At 35.7% G+C, this 14,080-nt stretch overlaps 2 protein-coding genes across 3 annotated transcripts; one reads left to right on the forward strand and one right to left on the reverse strand.

The window, feature by feature from the left end:
• Nucleotides 1-453: 453 nt before the first annotated feature.
• gnb3a (guanine nucleotide binding protein (G protein), beta polypeptide 3a) lies at nucleotides 454-7,503 on the forward strand. Of its 2 annotated transcripts, none has more exons than XM_051131668.1 (9): nucleotides 454-601; nucleotides 2,249-2,391; nucleotides 2,504-2,649; nucleotides 3,048-3,111; nucleotides 4,378-4,540; nucleotides 4,665-4,731; nucleotides 4,811-5,012; nucleotides 6,386-6,602; nucleotides 6,713-7,503. In XM_051131668.1, exons 2-9 carry the CDS (start codon nucleotides 2,335-2,337, stop codon nucleotides 6,817-6,819), a joined length of 1,023 nt encoding a protein of 340 aa, XP_050987625.1. In that variant the 5' UTR covers nucleotides 454-601; nucleotides 2,249-2,334; the 3' UTR covers nucleotides 6,820-7,503. The 2 variants fall into 2 exon arrangements, with proteins under 2 accessions (XP_050987625.1, XP_050987624.1); XM_051131667.1 differs by lacking the exon at nucleotides 454-601 and adding an exon at nucleotides 1,386-1,628.
• Nucleotides 7,504-8,881: 1,378 nt separating this feature from the next.
• Nucleotides 8,882-13,758, reverse strand: cdca3 (cell division cycle associated 3). Its single transcript, XM_051130506.1, has 7 exons — nucleotides 13,556-13,758; nucleotides 13,228-13,381; nucleotides 12,961-13,063; nucleotides 10,653-11,263; nucleotides 9,573-9,909; nucleotides 9,265-9,344; nucleotides 8,882-9,138 (listed from the first exon to the last, which is right to left on the reverse strand). Exons 2-7 carry the CDS (start codon nucleotides 13,363-13,365, stop codon nucleotides 9,046-9,048), a joined length of 1,362 nt encoding a protein of 453 aa, XP_050986463.1. The 5' UTR covers nucleotides 13,366-13,381; nucleotides 13,556-13,758; the 3' UTR covers nucleotides 8,882-9,045.
• Between the last annotated feature and the right edge of the window lie 322 nt (nucleotides 13,759-14,080).

Raw genomic sequence — 14,080 nt, forward strand, 5'->3', positions numbered from 1 at the left:
TTATAGACCACTCTAAACATGACCCTCATCTGGTGGCTTTTTGAAAAAAAAAAAAAAAAAAAAAAAATTTTGGTTTTCATGGACATCTATGTTTAGAGTATATTGATGTATCATCAGTGCAGATCTTTAGGATCAGGCCTAGAAAAGCAAACTTCTACATTTAGCCAATATTTGCATTGTTTATTATATCAGGGAAAATGGATGGATATGGATCATCCACAAAAAAAGTAAAATCTCCCACACCTGGCTCTTCACACACCTGCTTTTCTGTCATGTGACCCCATGACCTGATTCTCTCCACTATTTAGTTCTCTTGTCTTTTGCTCTCCGTTCTCTCCTGTCCTAACAGATTTCCCTCCCTCTCACTCTCTCCATCCCAGGCTTTATCCTTTCAGCCCTGATCTCACTTCATCCCCTCCAATCCTCATCTGCCTATCACAAAAGCATCACAGAGTTTACAGCGAGAGAAAGAGAAAGAGAGAGATCAGAAGGTGCGTAACGCAGAAAACCTGAATGAACATTGTCCCGAGAAAAAGGCAAGTGCATAGAGAGTGGAAAAGGAATAGGAGATACAGAGTGGAGAAACATCCCAGAGGAACAGGTACGTGTAGTTTTGGTCTTTTATACGTTGCTACTGCTTCAGTTTTAACTTATGAATATGGCATCGTGAAAATATGATCACGAATTACACTAGGACAATTTCACTTTAAATCAGAACTGAAACATATATGTCAATTAGTTAAATCTTGGTGCTGTAGCGCCATTTTCAATCTTTATCATTTTAAGTAGCATAAATGCTTTTAAGATATCAGAAGATGCAAGATATCGAATAAATATTACACTGGTACACAATTATGATGTATAGTTTCTTTATATTGTGATTAATGCTTAAAAAAAGAGCATATTTAAGAAATATTTTTAATTATTTAAAATGTCCTAATAAGTAACCATAGTTTAATGAATCGGCTAGAGATTATAAATCATATTTAGGTTCTACAGTAGTTTTAGGACTTTTTTTAACTATAAAAATTTGAAATGACTGACTATGGCATATTGTTATTTCAACAAAGTAAACTGCCGAAGCTCAAATTCAAACGATGGCTAGGCCACACTTTCACACCCATTCCCAGCTCTCTCTTTCTCTCTGTTTCTATCCATCTCTCCCCCTCCCCATCTCTACTGTAGCTCTTATCCAGATGCAAAGAGCAGTCAATAATCGGATGAGAGCAGATTTGATTCAAAAGGCCTCCCTTAAAATCTCAGCAGTGTGGATTTAAACTCACTCTCTCCTGCCTGCCTCTCTCTCTTTCATTAGTCTCTTTCTGGTTATGGCGTTTGGTGCTCACAGCCTTGTTGGTAATAACATTACCTTGCCGTTTAATTTACATTGACGACAAGTACAAAAATTCCAGGTATGGCGTTCACCTTGAGTTCCTTGATGCCCATTACAGGACAGCTCCCTCCCACCGGTCCACCTCTCTCCCATCCACACCCTTTGTTCTCTCGCTCTCTCCCCTCAAACAAATTTTAAGCAAAAGTCATTTGGTCATGAGAGCTTGGGAGAGACACAAAGATTCAATAAACAATTCAACAAAAGGAAATAGCCTACATTAATCTTCGTTTCTAAGGTAAGACGTGATATTCAAACTTAAGAAGGTATATAAGTTAGAATAGTTATTTTAAAAATGCTTTTTGTAAAGGCGAAAGACGGCACTGTAACTGGGGTGAACTATCTAAAATGAAGGGAAATTATTATAGATGACGGTTTCGAGAGAGCGAGACCTTGTCAATAATGTCTAAAATGTGTCTCAGTTATGTTTTCAGCAGAAAATCAAATTATTGTTTTTGAACACTCAAGAATACCACTAATGAATGCCGCTGTAATGTTCTAATGTGGGCCGACTTACCCAAAAACTGATGTGCTGTAAATGTAAACCAAACCATCTATTTGTCTAATATCCAACTATATAAAAGCAGGTGTATGGATGTTTGATAAAGTAGTTTCTTATTTGACTCTGACTCATTACGCACTTGTATGTTTGTGGTGTTGTTACGAGAGAAATTTTGCATGCATCCTTATTTGTGAGGATTTGCAAACCAGGTCGAAGGCGGTTTGAATTGCAAATAGATGTTGAACACGGGAACTGGAGATATATTACAGTGAAAGCAAATATGATGAGCTCTTGCCACAAGCAGTGAAATAAATTGCACTGATTGATGTAACAAGGAAATGTATATTCATTTTCAGGAGAGTTTTCACCCAGCATTCTCTTGGCTGAACTGACCTCACTTCCTGTCTGTATCTGTGGGTGACCGTGCCTGACTACCGTTGCCATGGGTGAAATGGAGCAACTGCGAAAGGAGGCGGAGAGCCTGAAGGATGACATTACTGTTAGTGTCAAGAATATGAGAAACTTTAGAAACATCTATGTAACTTTACAGATTGATTCTCAGTTCTAGATCAGCTGTAACATCAGTTATGTGTATGTTTTGTGCTCTACAGGCGGCTCGTAAAGCAGTGCAGGACCTCACCCTCCAGGATCATGTGGCGGGGACAGCTGTTGTGGGACGTGTGCAGCTGAAGACCAGGAAGACACTGAGAGGACATCTGGCCAAAATCTATGCCATGCACTGGGGGACAGACTCAAAGTAAACATCTATATGCAAATAAAAGCAACACATGCTGTTTCACGTGTACTAGACTACAAGCACATCCAAATACACATTATACCCATATGTCATTTTTAAAAGACTTGCACTGACTTTAGGCAAATATAAGTGACATTAATGATTATGTAAACATATTTTCAAGAACTAATAGAAATGTTGCTTTGGCAACTAATAATTTTAAGTATCAAAATGACTAAAATTGAAATAAAGTTACCATTTTTTTTTCAAAGCACATAAACATACCAAAACTAAAAATTGAAAAGTGAAAATATTAACAAATACTATAGGAGTAGATAAATATTATTATTAAAACACTGTTGTGGTCCCAGAACACATTTATCTTGTAATCTGATGTTTCTTTTTTGTCTTTCTCTCAGACTGTGTGTCAGCGCATCTCAAGATGGTAAACTGATTGTATGGGACAGCTACACCACCAATAAGGTACTAAAACGTTTTTCAATCCTTAGCTACAGAAAGGCCAAAAATCACTGAGCCTATCCTTATTAATTGTTACAGATGAAATAAATTACAAAATCTGTTGCTTTAACTTGGAGCTGCTGTCACGTACATTTAAATGCAAATAATTTCTGGTGAAGGCTATTAAGAAAATCAGTACCTGCCAGTGGTCACATTTGTGTGCAAGAGGGAGGAGAAGTATTTAAATGACATGAAGCACGAAAGCAGGAATGGGGCGGTTTCAGTTCTTTCTAAATCTGCTATAGAAGCTGGTTTTTGCCACATACTTCATCATAAACCAAGGTCATTTTGATTTTATTTAGTGCTACTGCGACTATATCTCACAATTGACTGTGTTTGTCATAACTGTGCCTTTATATTTTTCAGTTGTGACTTCATATCTTGGAATTTAAGGCACACTTATGAGAAAGTCACATAGTTACGCAATACCGAGAAAGTTACTGGAATTATTAGTAATAAAGCCACAAATGTGAGAAAGCTGTCACTGGATCTAATTTATGAAACTATCAGAATAATTGATTCTTTTTTTCAATCATCAGAGTGATTGAGCAGAATGATTTTTTTTTTTTTTTTTTTTTGAAATCGGCTGTAAAACAATGTTCACGTGTAAATTTTCATTAATTAACTGTTCATGAGAGTTTATACTTTAAAAATGTTAGTTGGTGCGAAATTATTTTTACAACTGCTCCAGTGTGTAAAACATACGAATGTTTTGTGATCTTTTAGGCAAACTTTTGATAGCACTCTATAGCATAATAATATATAATAACAGAATTTGCCGGTACGCTTTTACTGTAGCAGACAACAACAGCACAGCTGAACCCTGCGTACATTTTTTAGATTTTGTTATATTGAAACGTTCCCATTTAATCAGTCTGATTAATTCAGTTGACCTTTTTACCCCATTTTAACGCGTATTTCTAATGAGACCGGAACACAAGAGCACCCAAACGGAAGAATCCGTCATGGCGGCGCTCATTGTTTACTCAGGAAAAAAGTTCCAGTTAATTAAAAAGGTGAAAATGAATTTAATTAATCAACAAATATTATTAAAAACAGCCTCATAGTCTATTTTCATTTTAATTATAGACAAAAGGAAAGGTCCATTTCACACACCAATTACTCATATTTACAAGTTTCATGAATAAGGCCCAACGTATATATTACCGTTCGCCAATAAACCTTGATCTGCAGAACATTAATTACCCATCATCTCTGATTGTGTTTTAGGTGCATGCAATCCCACTGAAGTCCTCGTGGGTGATGACATGTTCGTACGCACCTTCAGGAAACATGGTGGCATGTGGAGGACTTGACAACATGTGCTCCATCTATAACCTGAAGGGGAAAGATGGCAACGTGAAGGTCATGCGTGAGCTCGCAGCACACACAGGTGAAAACGCGTGAACCTGCTTGCAATATACAACAGCAATAATGAAATATTTAACATGAGCTAGCTGCGTCTTGATGTCTCTGTGTATGATCTGAATTTGTGTTATGGGTTTTGTGTTGATCAGGTTACCTGTCCTGCTGCCGCTTCCTGAATGACAATGAGATCATCACCAGCTCTGGAGACTGTACCTGGTACATTTGCCTTAGGTTTACAGCAGATAATGTATTCATTTAATTTCCTTAAATAATGTGACCTCTGGTCTTTTTCCAGTGTTCTGTGGGACATTGAGACAGGATCACAGAAGACTGTTTTCGCTGGTCATCTGGGTGACTGTATGTCTCTGGGTGTGGCCCCTGACTTCAACACTTTCATCTCAGGAGCCTGTGACTTCACAGCCAAACTGTGGGACATCCGTGACGGCCAGTGCAGACAAACCTTTGGAGGCCATGAAAGTGATATCAACGCTATTGGGGTAAGAATAAACAGAAAGCCAATAATTAATCCATAACCAAAGAAATATCGATTAGTTACATTTACAGTGAACGGGGCCTGCTAAGGCTTTATTATTACTATTATTTGTTCATTACCATCCAGTGGTTCATACTCCAACAGGGCTTTTGAAAATATATATTCTTCAATTTAGAATAAATTGTTGCTTTTGTAATTTTTAGTAGTTTTATTTGAAAATATTTCAAATGTAGATTTACATTCTTGTAATTTCGGCTACATTTTAGGTTTTTCATCTAACATTTATATTATATATAAATAAACTTATTTTATTTTAATAGTTTTAACAGTTTCTATGATTTAATCATTTTTTAAGTAGTTTCAGTTTTATTAAGATTGTTATGTGCTTCTGTCATATATATATATATATATATATTATTTAGCTTACATTTATTTTAATGTATTAAAATAAAACATTTAAATTTTTTCATTAACATTTATATTTTATTTTTAATTTCAAATTTATTTTATTTATTTTACTTATTTATTTTAAATATTCCTATTTAGATTTATTTTTTTATTATTATTATTTTAATGTATTAATGTGTTATGTTTATATTAATTTACCGTAATAAAATTAAACATTTTATTTTAGATAACTTTTAAGTTTTTCATCTAACAGATATATTTTATTTGATTTCAGATTTATTTAATTAACTTATTTATAATGTAAAAACAGTTTTAGTTTTACTAAGTTTTACTAAGATTATGTGCTTTGTAATTTTTAGTAGTTTTTTATATAAATATATATATATTTTTATTTAGGTTTACGTTTATTTTAGTTTTAGTCATTTTAATGTAGTAAAATGAAATTAACTATTTCAGGTACATTTAAAATTTTTCATCTAACATTTATTTTTTATTTCAAATTTATTTTTAATAGTTTTAATATATTTTTTTATTTAATAATTTTTTAATAATTTTAGTTTTATTAAGACAATGTGCTTTTAACATTTTTAATAGTTTTTAAAAATATTTCGGTTTACATTTATTTTAGTTTGAGTCATTTTAATGTATTAAAATTAAACAGCTACATTTGTTTATATACTCGTACAGTATGTAGATTATCCTGCACTATTTGCACTGCAAACATAAAGGATATATTAAATTGTGCAGTTTGTTTGAGAGGGATTTTACATCATTAAGAGAATGAGCAATTATATAAATTCCTATAGACTGAGGAAGGAACCCAATCCATCTCTAGACCACATAGCAACACACTAATAACCAATCAGAACGCCTTATAGCATCCACACAGCACACCCTAACATAAAGTGTCAGCGAGTTTTGCAATATATTCTAACAAATGCATTCATTTTTCTCTCTGTCACTTTGCAGTTTTTCCCCAATGGCAATGCAGTGATCACAGGTTCAGACGATGCTTCCTGCAAGCTGTACGACCTGCGTTCAGACCAGGAGCTCATCACCTACCAGGACTCCAGCATCATGTGCGGCGTGACCTCCATCGCTCCTTCCCTCTCTGGAAGACTCATCCTCGCTGGGTACGACGACTTCAACTGCAACATCTGGGACTCGCTGAAGGCAGAGAGAGTTGGTACGTCACTGGAAAGAGATACAAAGACAGATGTCAACTTCAGGATAGAGCATTTTAGATGCAATACCTGTATATTAAATGTTATTACATTTATGGTGTTTGTTTTACAGGAGTGTTGTCTGGTCATGACAACAGAGTGAGCTGTATTGGCGTGACACCTGATGGGATGGCCTGCTGCACGGGATCATGGGATAGCTTTCTGAAGATCTGGAACTAAGGCTCTGTCTCAAACGGAGGCAAAATCAGAATATGTCAAAGACAGGGTAAAATGTAAAGGGGACAGTTGAAACAGGACTGTGGCATATAGTTGTATAAGTAGGGAGGGAAAGCGATATGTTTGTTGTGCCATCACAACGAGAAAGATTGTGATTAAGAAAACCTCATTTAGAGATGGGCCGACCTGTAGAATAATCTTGTCAAAGAAATTACGCAAAACCAGAAAACTTGTTTTTTCAGGGACTGCTAACCGCAAAAGTGGGCATTTACAAAGCCATTACCTATTTGATGATTTGTGAGGTAATTTTTGGATAGGGTCTTTAACACATGGGTGTCACAGCATATTAGCAATAATCGTATATGAAATAAGACTTTCAACGCTAGTTGAATCAAGCTTACTGATATCTAAATGCATCCTGTGCTATCAAACCTATATGACAGAGGTTGCCAAAATAGTTGGGCAAGACTGAATATACAATGACTTAAGTCTACACAGAATGATATTTTCACTTTTATAAAATGTGGTTTACAAATTATAGATAGATTAAAGAAGTTTTAGAGTAATTCTCTGACTAAAGCTTCTTTTGATTGCGTTTAGTGTTAGATTTTTTTGATAGTGCACTGATAGTGTCATCTGTTTTTTCTGCTTACTCGGGCCAATAAAAAAATACTGTGACAAACCTGACTGATCTTTCATATCTGAAATTGAAAAGAAATACAAATATTATACAGTACCATGCAAAAGTTTGTGAACCCCTTGCAGAATCTGTGAAAATGTGAATAATTTTAACAATTTAAGAGAGATCATCCTGAGTAAATACTAACTTACATGCAGTCTATACTGTTTACATATAGTCCACGAGACAAAAAAATAGCGGAAATTATTAAAATAAACCCCTTCAAAAGTTTGGGAACATTTGGTTCATAATACTGTGTGTGGTTACCTGGATGATATATGTTTTTTTTGTTTTTTTTTTGTGACGGTTGTCACAAAACAAAATATGGGAGTCCCATAGTTGTTCTATTAAAAAACATTCACTGATGCATCAGAAGGAAACATGATGCATTAAGAGCCGGGGGTTGAAAACTTTTTGACGGGCAGTACTAAATAGGAAAAAAAGATATTTCAACAAAATAAGAAAAATTTTGACATCTTCATCCTGTTCAAAAGTTTTCACCCTCCAGCTTTTAATGCACTGTGTTTCCTTCTGGAGCATCAGTGAGCGTTTTAACCTTTTTTAATAGTTGTGTTTAAGTCCCTCAGTGTGAAAAGATGGATCTTAAAATCATACAGTCACTACTGGAAAGGGTTCAGATATGCAAAAGATGCTAGAAAACTGAAGAATCTGCAGGAGCTGGAGGATTTTTCTCAACAGTGCTCAGTTTAACTGTTCATAACAAATAAGAGACTCATGAACAACTATCACAAAACAAAAAACACAGCTGTGGATAAAAACACAGCTCAGGTAACAACAGTTTTAAGAACCATGGGTTCCTAAACTTTTGAAGGGGTTATCTGAACCACCTTTTTTGTCTTGTGGACTATATGTAGACATCCTATATGTAAAATATCTGATGCAGGACAAAAAAAACCCCAGGTACTGGATAACCGTTCTCATGTTACAGAAATAGTTAAGATAAATTAGTAACAGTTTAAAAAAAAAAAAAAAAAAAAAAATGTGGTCAATTGAGTTAAACATAACTGAAGAATATTGATTGGCTTACAGTTTCAATTAACTCTTGCATAAATCCTGCATAATTTAACCAATCTGATGGCGACTAGTTATTCAGAAGGCATCTTGCTTCAGCTGTGGAAAGACATCAATACACCATTTTTCAAGTTGATGTCCAACTCTCTGATCCTAAAAAAGTCCAAGATCACCTGTCAATCAGACTCCATGTGAAGTGTCAATTGCAGGGCTGAAGGTAGTGGTACACTGACATTTTCACCATTAGAACTGATTTGTGAACAGTTGGTATCAATGACAGATTGAAATCTGTTCAATTTTTTCTGAAAAAGAGTTTCACAGTGCACTCACATCAGATAAAAAAAGAAACAAAACTAAAATCAAATGATATTTTATTTACATTAAAACAGTGTTTATTTACAAACACACAAAGAAAGAGTAAAGAAGTAAAGAATAGGAAAAAAGAATGATCATGTAGTTTAAGGCTTGTAGTATATACATAGTGTTGACTGTATTTATCCTGGTCTGCTCAGGTAGTCTCACTCGTTTTCCTTGTTGACTGACAGAATCAGAGCTCTCCTTTCCATCTGACTGAACCTCTGTTTTTCTGGGGTGGACACTTTCAACTTCATCTGAAGACACATGAAGATCCATTGAGAGTTTGAAGGTTTAACAGACAAAAGTGACTATATAACACTCTACAGTTGAATAAGCACTGAGGTTCAAATATAACTGGTGACTAATAACTGTGTAATTACCTGGGAGTTGCGGCCTCTGGGTGAATTTGCCTCCCTCAGGACCTGCAGGGGTGATCTGCCCTCAGCAATCAGAACTTTTTCTGTAATATTGCACAAACACCTCAAATTTTGCTAGTATATAACCACTGCAAAAAGTGCATACTTGGGAAAAAAATTATTACTTGAAATAGGGGGAGAAAAAAAAAAAAAAAAAAAAAAAAACCTTAAATACACTAAAGATTTATTATTTAGTCTTCCATCCACCTTTTAATGCAAGAGCAGGTGCAGAGCTTTATAAACCTGAAATTGACAAGCTTTGACACACTCACCTCTCGGTCTCTGTTTGGTACGCACAACCATGTTGTTATTCTCATTTGTGGCCGTCTTTTTGGTGGAGAGTGGTGAGGCTACAGATTTTCCACGCGCCTGTACCCCTCTCGCTCTAACTCCAGTGGTCCCGAAGCCTACGCCCAACCACTGGGGCTTAAAAATAGCCTGACTTGGGCTGCGGGGGTCAAACTTCAGACAACGGATGCCAGGCTGGGCCGTTTCAACCTGGGTGCTGGTCACCGGGCCGGGTTTGCTGGAGACCTCCGCAGGTTGAGGTGTGGGAGGTTTGATCTCCTCTGGCTGCTCATTGCTCACCTCTGGAAGTGCAGCAGTCACCTGATGAAGGAAGGACACACATCAGTCAGTTTATTACGACATTTAACGGTATGGATTTTTTTTTTTTAATGCTTGCTAAATCGGGCCAATAGTTCAGATTCCCACCTGTACTGAAATTTTCACTGGCCCCAAAACAAAACAAAACAAAAAACACAAACAAACAAAAAAAAAACAAACAAACAAAAAAAAACCCAACACACAACAACATACATTTAACTTTAAAATGCATCACTTTTTATTTATTTTTCTTTGAATGGTTAAAATATTATAATTTTTTTCACAAATACAAACTGTAATAAAACAAATTAAGTATTTTAAAAATTGTAATAGGTTGAAAATTAATATTATTTATCAATATTTAAAAAACCAAACCAAATATAAAATTATAATGTGCGTATCACAGACAAGGCATAAAAATGTACGTTAAAAATAATATACATTTTTCACAAATATACAATAACTGCAATTTTGAGGGGGAGACAGCAAAAATAGTAATATTGTGTATTACTATGCTGCATTTAAAAAAAGCATAAGTAAATACAGTGAATTACTACACTGTATTTGAAAAAAACTGCAAAAATATTAATATTGTAAAATATTACTGTGCTGTATTTATTAAAAAAAAATAGTAATATTGTGAAAAATTGCTTTGATCAAATTAAAAAACAAAAAAACAAACAAACAAAAAAAAAAAAATAAATAAATAAATACATGACAGACTTTGAATAATCTCAAAAACAAACCTGTTCTTCAGATGTCTGGGACGGGACCTCTTCTGCCTCCAGGGTCACGACATCTTCAACAACAGGCGTGGAAGTTTCAGGCTCTGTGGATTGCGTTGGGACTGAGAAGAGCGCGTAGGAGTGATCTTCATTCGCTTGCCTCTCAGCAGGAGGAAGAGGAGTCAGAGGACGTTCCTCCAGAGAAGATGAGTAAACACCTTCACGACAAGCGAGAAGACTCAGACTGAGCTCTTTCCTTAACGGTGAACCACCAACCAGCAGAGCCTCCTCCGCCTCTTCCAGCGAGGCCTCAGCATCCACCTCCACCTCCATCTGCGCGTCTCCGATCAACACAAACGGGCTGCTGCATATGGAGCCGTAGCCCTCTGAAGGGGAGATCAGCACAGGGGTGGACAGAGCATCTGTGTCTCCATTGAGGGTGGATGAGTTCTGGGCTTTTACCAGAGGGAGCAGAGGATCTCTGGGGCCTGCTTCATTTTGCTGATTCACACCGGGTAGGCTGGGGTGTTTGCTGAAGGACACCGGAGGAACAGAAGGAACAGAGTCGCTGCCGGACTTGACGTCATTGAGAAAGAAGGTGCTCAGGCGCCGAGCAAGAGATGTGACGCTCACTGTAAAGAAGGCAAAAGAGTTTGAGCTTAAAGAGAGCCAAGGACTGTGACTTTATTTTCTCCTTAGGGAAACTGATATTTAGGGATAACTTATGAATCGTTAAAGATAGAAGAGTTATGACAGTGTTACTTGATGTTATATGCATTTGCTGAAGTCATTTCAAATGTGTTTTAAGAAACTGGGTTTAGCAGTGTCTGCAACTGAATAAAAAATTAAAAAGTTAATTGTGATTTCTCACAAGTCTGACTTTTTTCCCCCCTGCAAAGTCAGAATTGTAAAATACAAACTTGCATTTGTTAAAAAAAAAAGTGACTTCATATCCCGCTATTTTGATTTTTTGACTATAACTCGCATTTGTGAATTTAATCACGCAACTTTGAGAAAAAAAAAAAAAAAAAAATTGAAATACAAGTTCACGTTATGCAAGTCTGAGGGGAAAAAGTCAGAATTGTGAGATATAAACTCACGTGTGTGACTTTATGACTTGCAACTGCAAGTTTGTCATGCAATTCTGAGGAAAAAACAAATCCAAGTTATGAGATGTAAATTCGCAATTGCAAGAAAAAAGGTCACAACTGTGAGATACTAACAATTAACTTTTTAACTCGCATGTATGAGGGGAAAAAAAAAAAGTCAGAACTGCAATTTTTTTGCAACCTGCTAATTTATATCCCACTATTTTGCCTTTATAACTTACAACTCTTAGTTCTTACCATGCAATTCTGAGAAAAAAGCCAGAATTGTGATCTCATAATCATGCAATTCTGACAGGATAAATTGCAATTGCGAGTTAATTTCATGCAATTTTGAGAAAAAAAAAAAAAGTCAGAAATGCCAGTTTGTATTACGCAATCCTGAGGAGGAGGAAAAAAAAAAAAAAAGTCCAAATTGTGAGATGTAAACTCGCAATTGCAAGAAAAAAAAGTCAGAATTGCAAGATACAAACTCAAATTTGTGAGAGGAAAAAAAAAAAAAAAAAAATTGCAATTGCGAGTTTCTATCCCACTATTTTGACTTTATAACTCACAATTATGAGTTTTTACCATGCAATTCTGAGAAAAAAAAAAAAAAAATGTGAGATACAAACATTTGGCAATTCCAATTTTTTTTCCTCAGAATTGCAATTTTATATCTTGCAATTGTGACTTTTTTTCCCCACAGTTCTATTTTATAATATGCAATAGCAAGTTATAACAAAAACAAATTGTGAGAGACAAACTTGCATTTGTGAAAAAAAAAAAAAAAAAAAAAAAAAATCAGAAAGGCAATTTTCTTGCAATTGTGAGTTTATATCCAGCTATTCTGACTTTATAACTCACAACTGTGAGTTTTTAACCACACAATTCTGAGATGAAAAAAAAAAAAAGTCGTAATTGTGAGAAAAACTTGCAATTAACTTTTTATATTATAATTATATTTTTTTACACAGTGGCCATAGAAAAAAAAAAACGTTTGTAATGTTTTTCACTTTGCAGCTGGTTGGTTTGGTTCATTGCTTGTGACTCTAACCCTATGGGAAAAATACTTACACAAACAAGGCAACTGAAAAAGTGCACTCTTTACAGAAATGGGTGTGCTTACGAATATTAATTAGCTTTTAGCTTGAGCTCTTTTTTGCCGTTTTTAAATATTTTGAGCAATAATGCACAAACAGTTTACATGTAACACAGAAAATAATGTGGCACAATTAACTTACTCTTTATTGGTGTTCGAGTAATGCCAGGTGTGGGTGAGCGGGGGTCAACAAACACAGGACCAACTGACTCCACCACAGGAAGAGGAGAGTAAGCCACGCCCACCTACGGGAAAATACAATCAATTAAACTCTTCATCATGCCCATTGCTCACTCACTGTTCAAACGGGATTTGAAAAATGGCATAACTCAGCTCACAGCCTGGCTTATCGATAAATGACTACATCAAACTCAAACAAAGGTGTTGTTACGGTATGTTCGTAACTTACCTGTATAGGTGTGCGGTCGATAGCACAGGACGGTGAACGCGGGTCTACGAGTCTCGCTACACGCGCTGCTTTCGGCCGCTGGCTCGGGTCTACCTTTGGTGTTGATGCCACAGACATCTTGCTTTCACTGGCACCCATTTTTCACTGTTTGCAACTAAGAAAACAGCACGGTTTATGAAAATATGTGTGGTAGGAAGATAGAAAGTAGTTAAAACACTAATACACTAAGCGTAAAACACTTCATTTAATTAAATAAGTATCAGTTTTTGCAATGTTGCATTTTAGCAACACGACAAAGTTACTGTCCAATAAACAAACTCAAACTCACCTTAAAGATAAACGTGCTCCACGTACAGTCCACTATGTGTTCCTTTTATCTACCACGTTATATTAGACCAGCTTTATGTCACGTTTTATATCTATGAATATGTACAAACGCACATATAAACAAAGAAATGCTTCAGTCGTCTTCCAATCCAAACTCCGTGTGACTCCAGCGAGAGCATTTAAATGGGTAGTTCTGTGTTTGCGGCGATTTTTAAACAGACCAATAGCCGAACGCGAAAGGTCTTTCCCTCGGCGCTTCTGATTGGCTGAGACCGCGAATACATTTTTATTGGGCGTGTACCAGCGATTTGAAATGCAGAAGCGTGTTGCTGACGTCGTCTTTTAAAAAACAGTCAAAACACACTGCACACAATCACACTTCTGTTGTCACAAAAATACGTTTTAGTGAATTTAGTGAAGGAATTATTATTCGACAGTTATAAAAAGCATGTTGTAAATATTAGAAAGTACATTTTAGCTTTACTATTTTGATTATTGCTAACGGCAAGCTGAATACATGTAAAAA

This window comes from Labeo rohita, chromosome 16 (genome assembly GCF_022985175.1).
Source record: "Labeo rohita strain BAU-BD-2019 chromosome 16, IGBB_LRoh.1.0, whole genome shotgun sequence".
NCBI classification, from domain to species: Eukaryota; Metazoa; Chordata; class Actinopteri; order Cypriniformes; family Cyprinidae; genus Labeo; species Labeo rohita.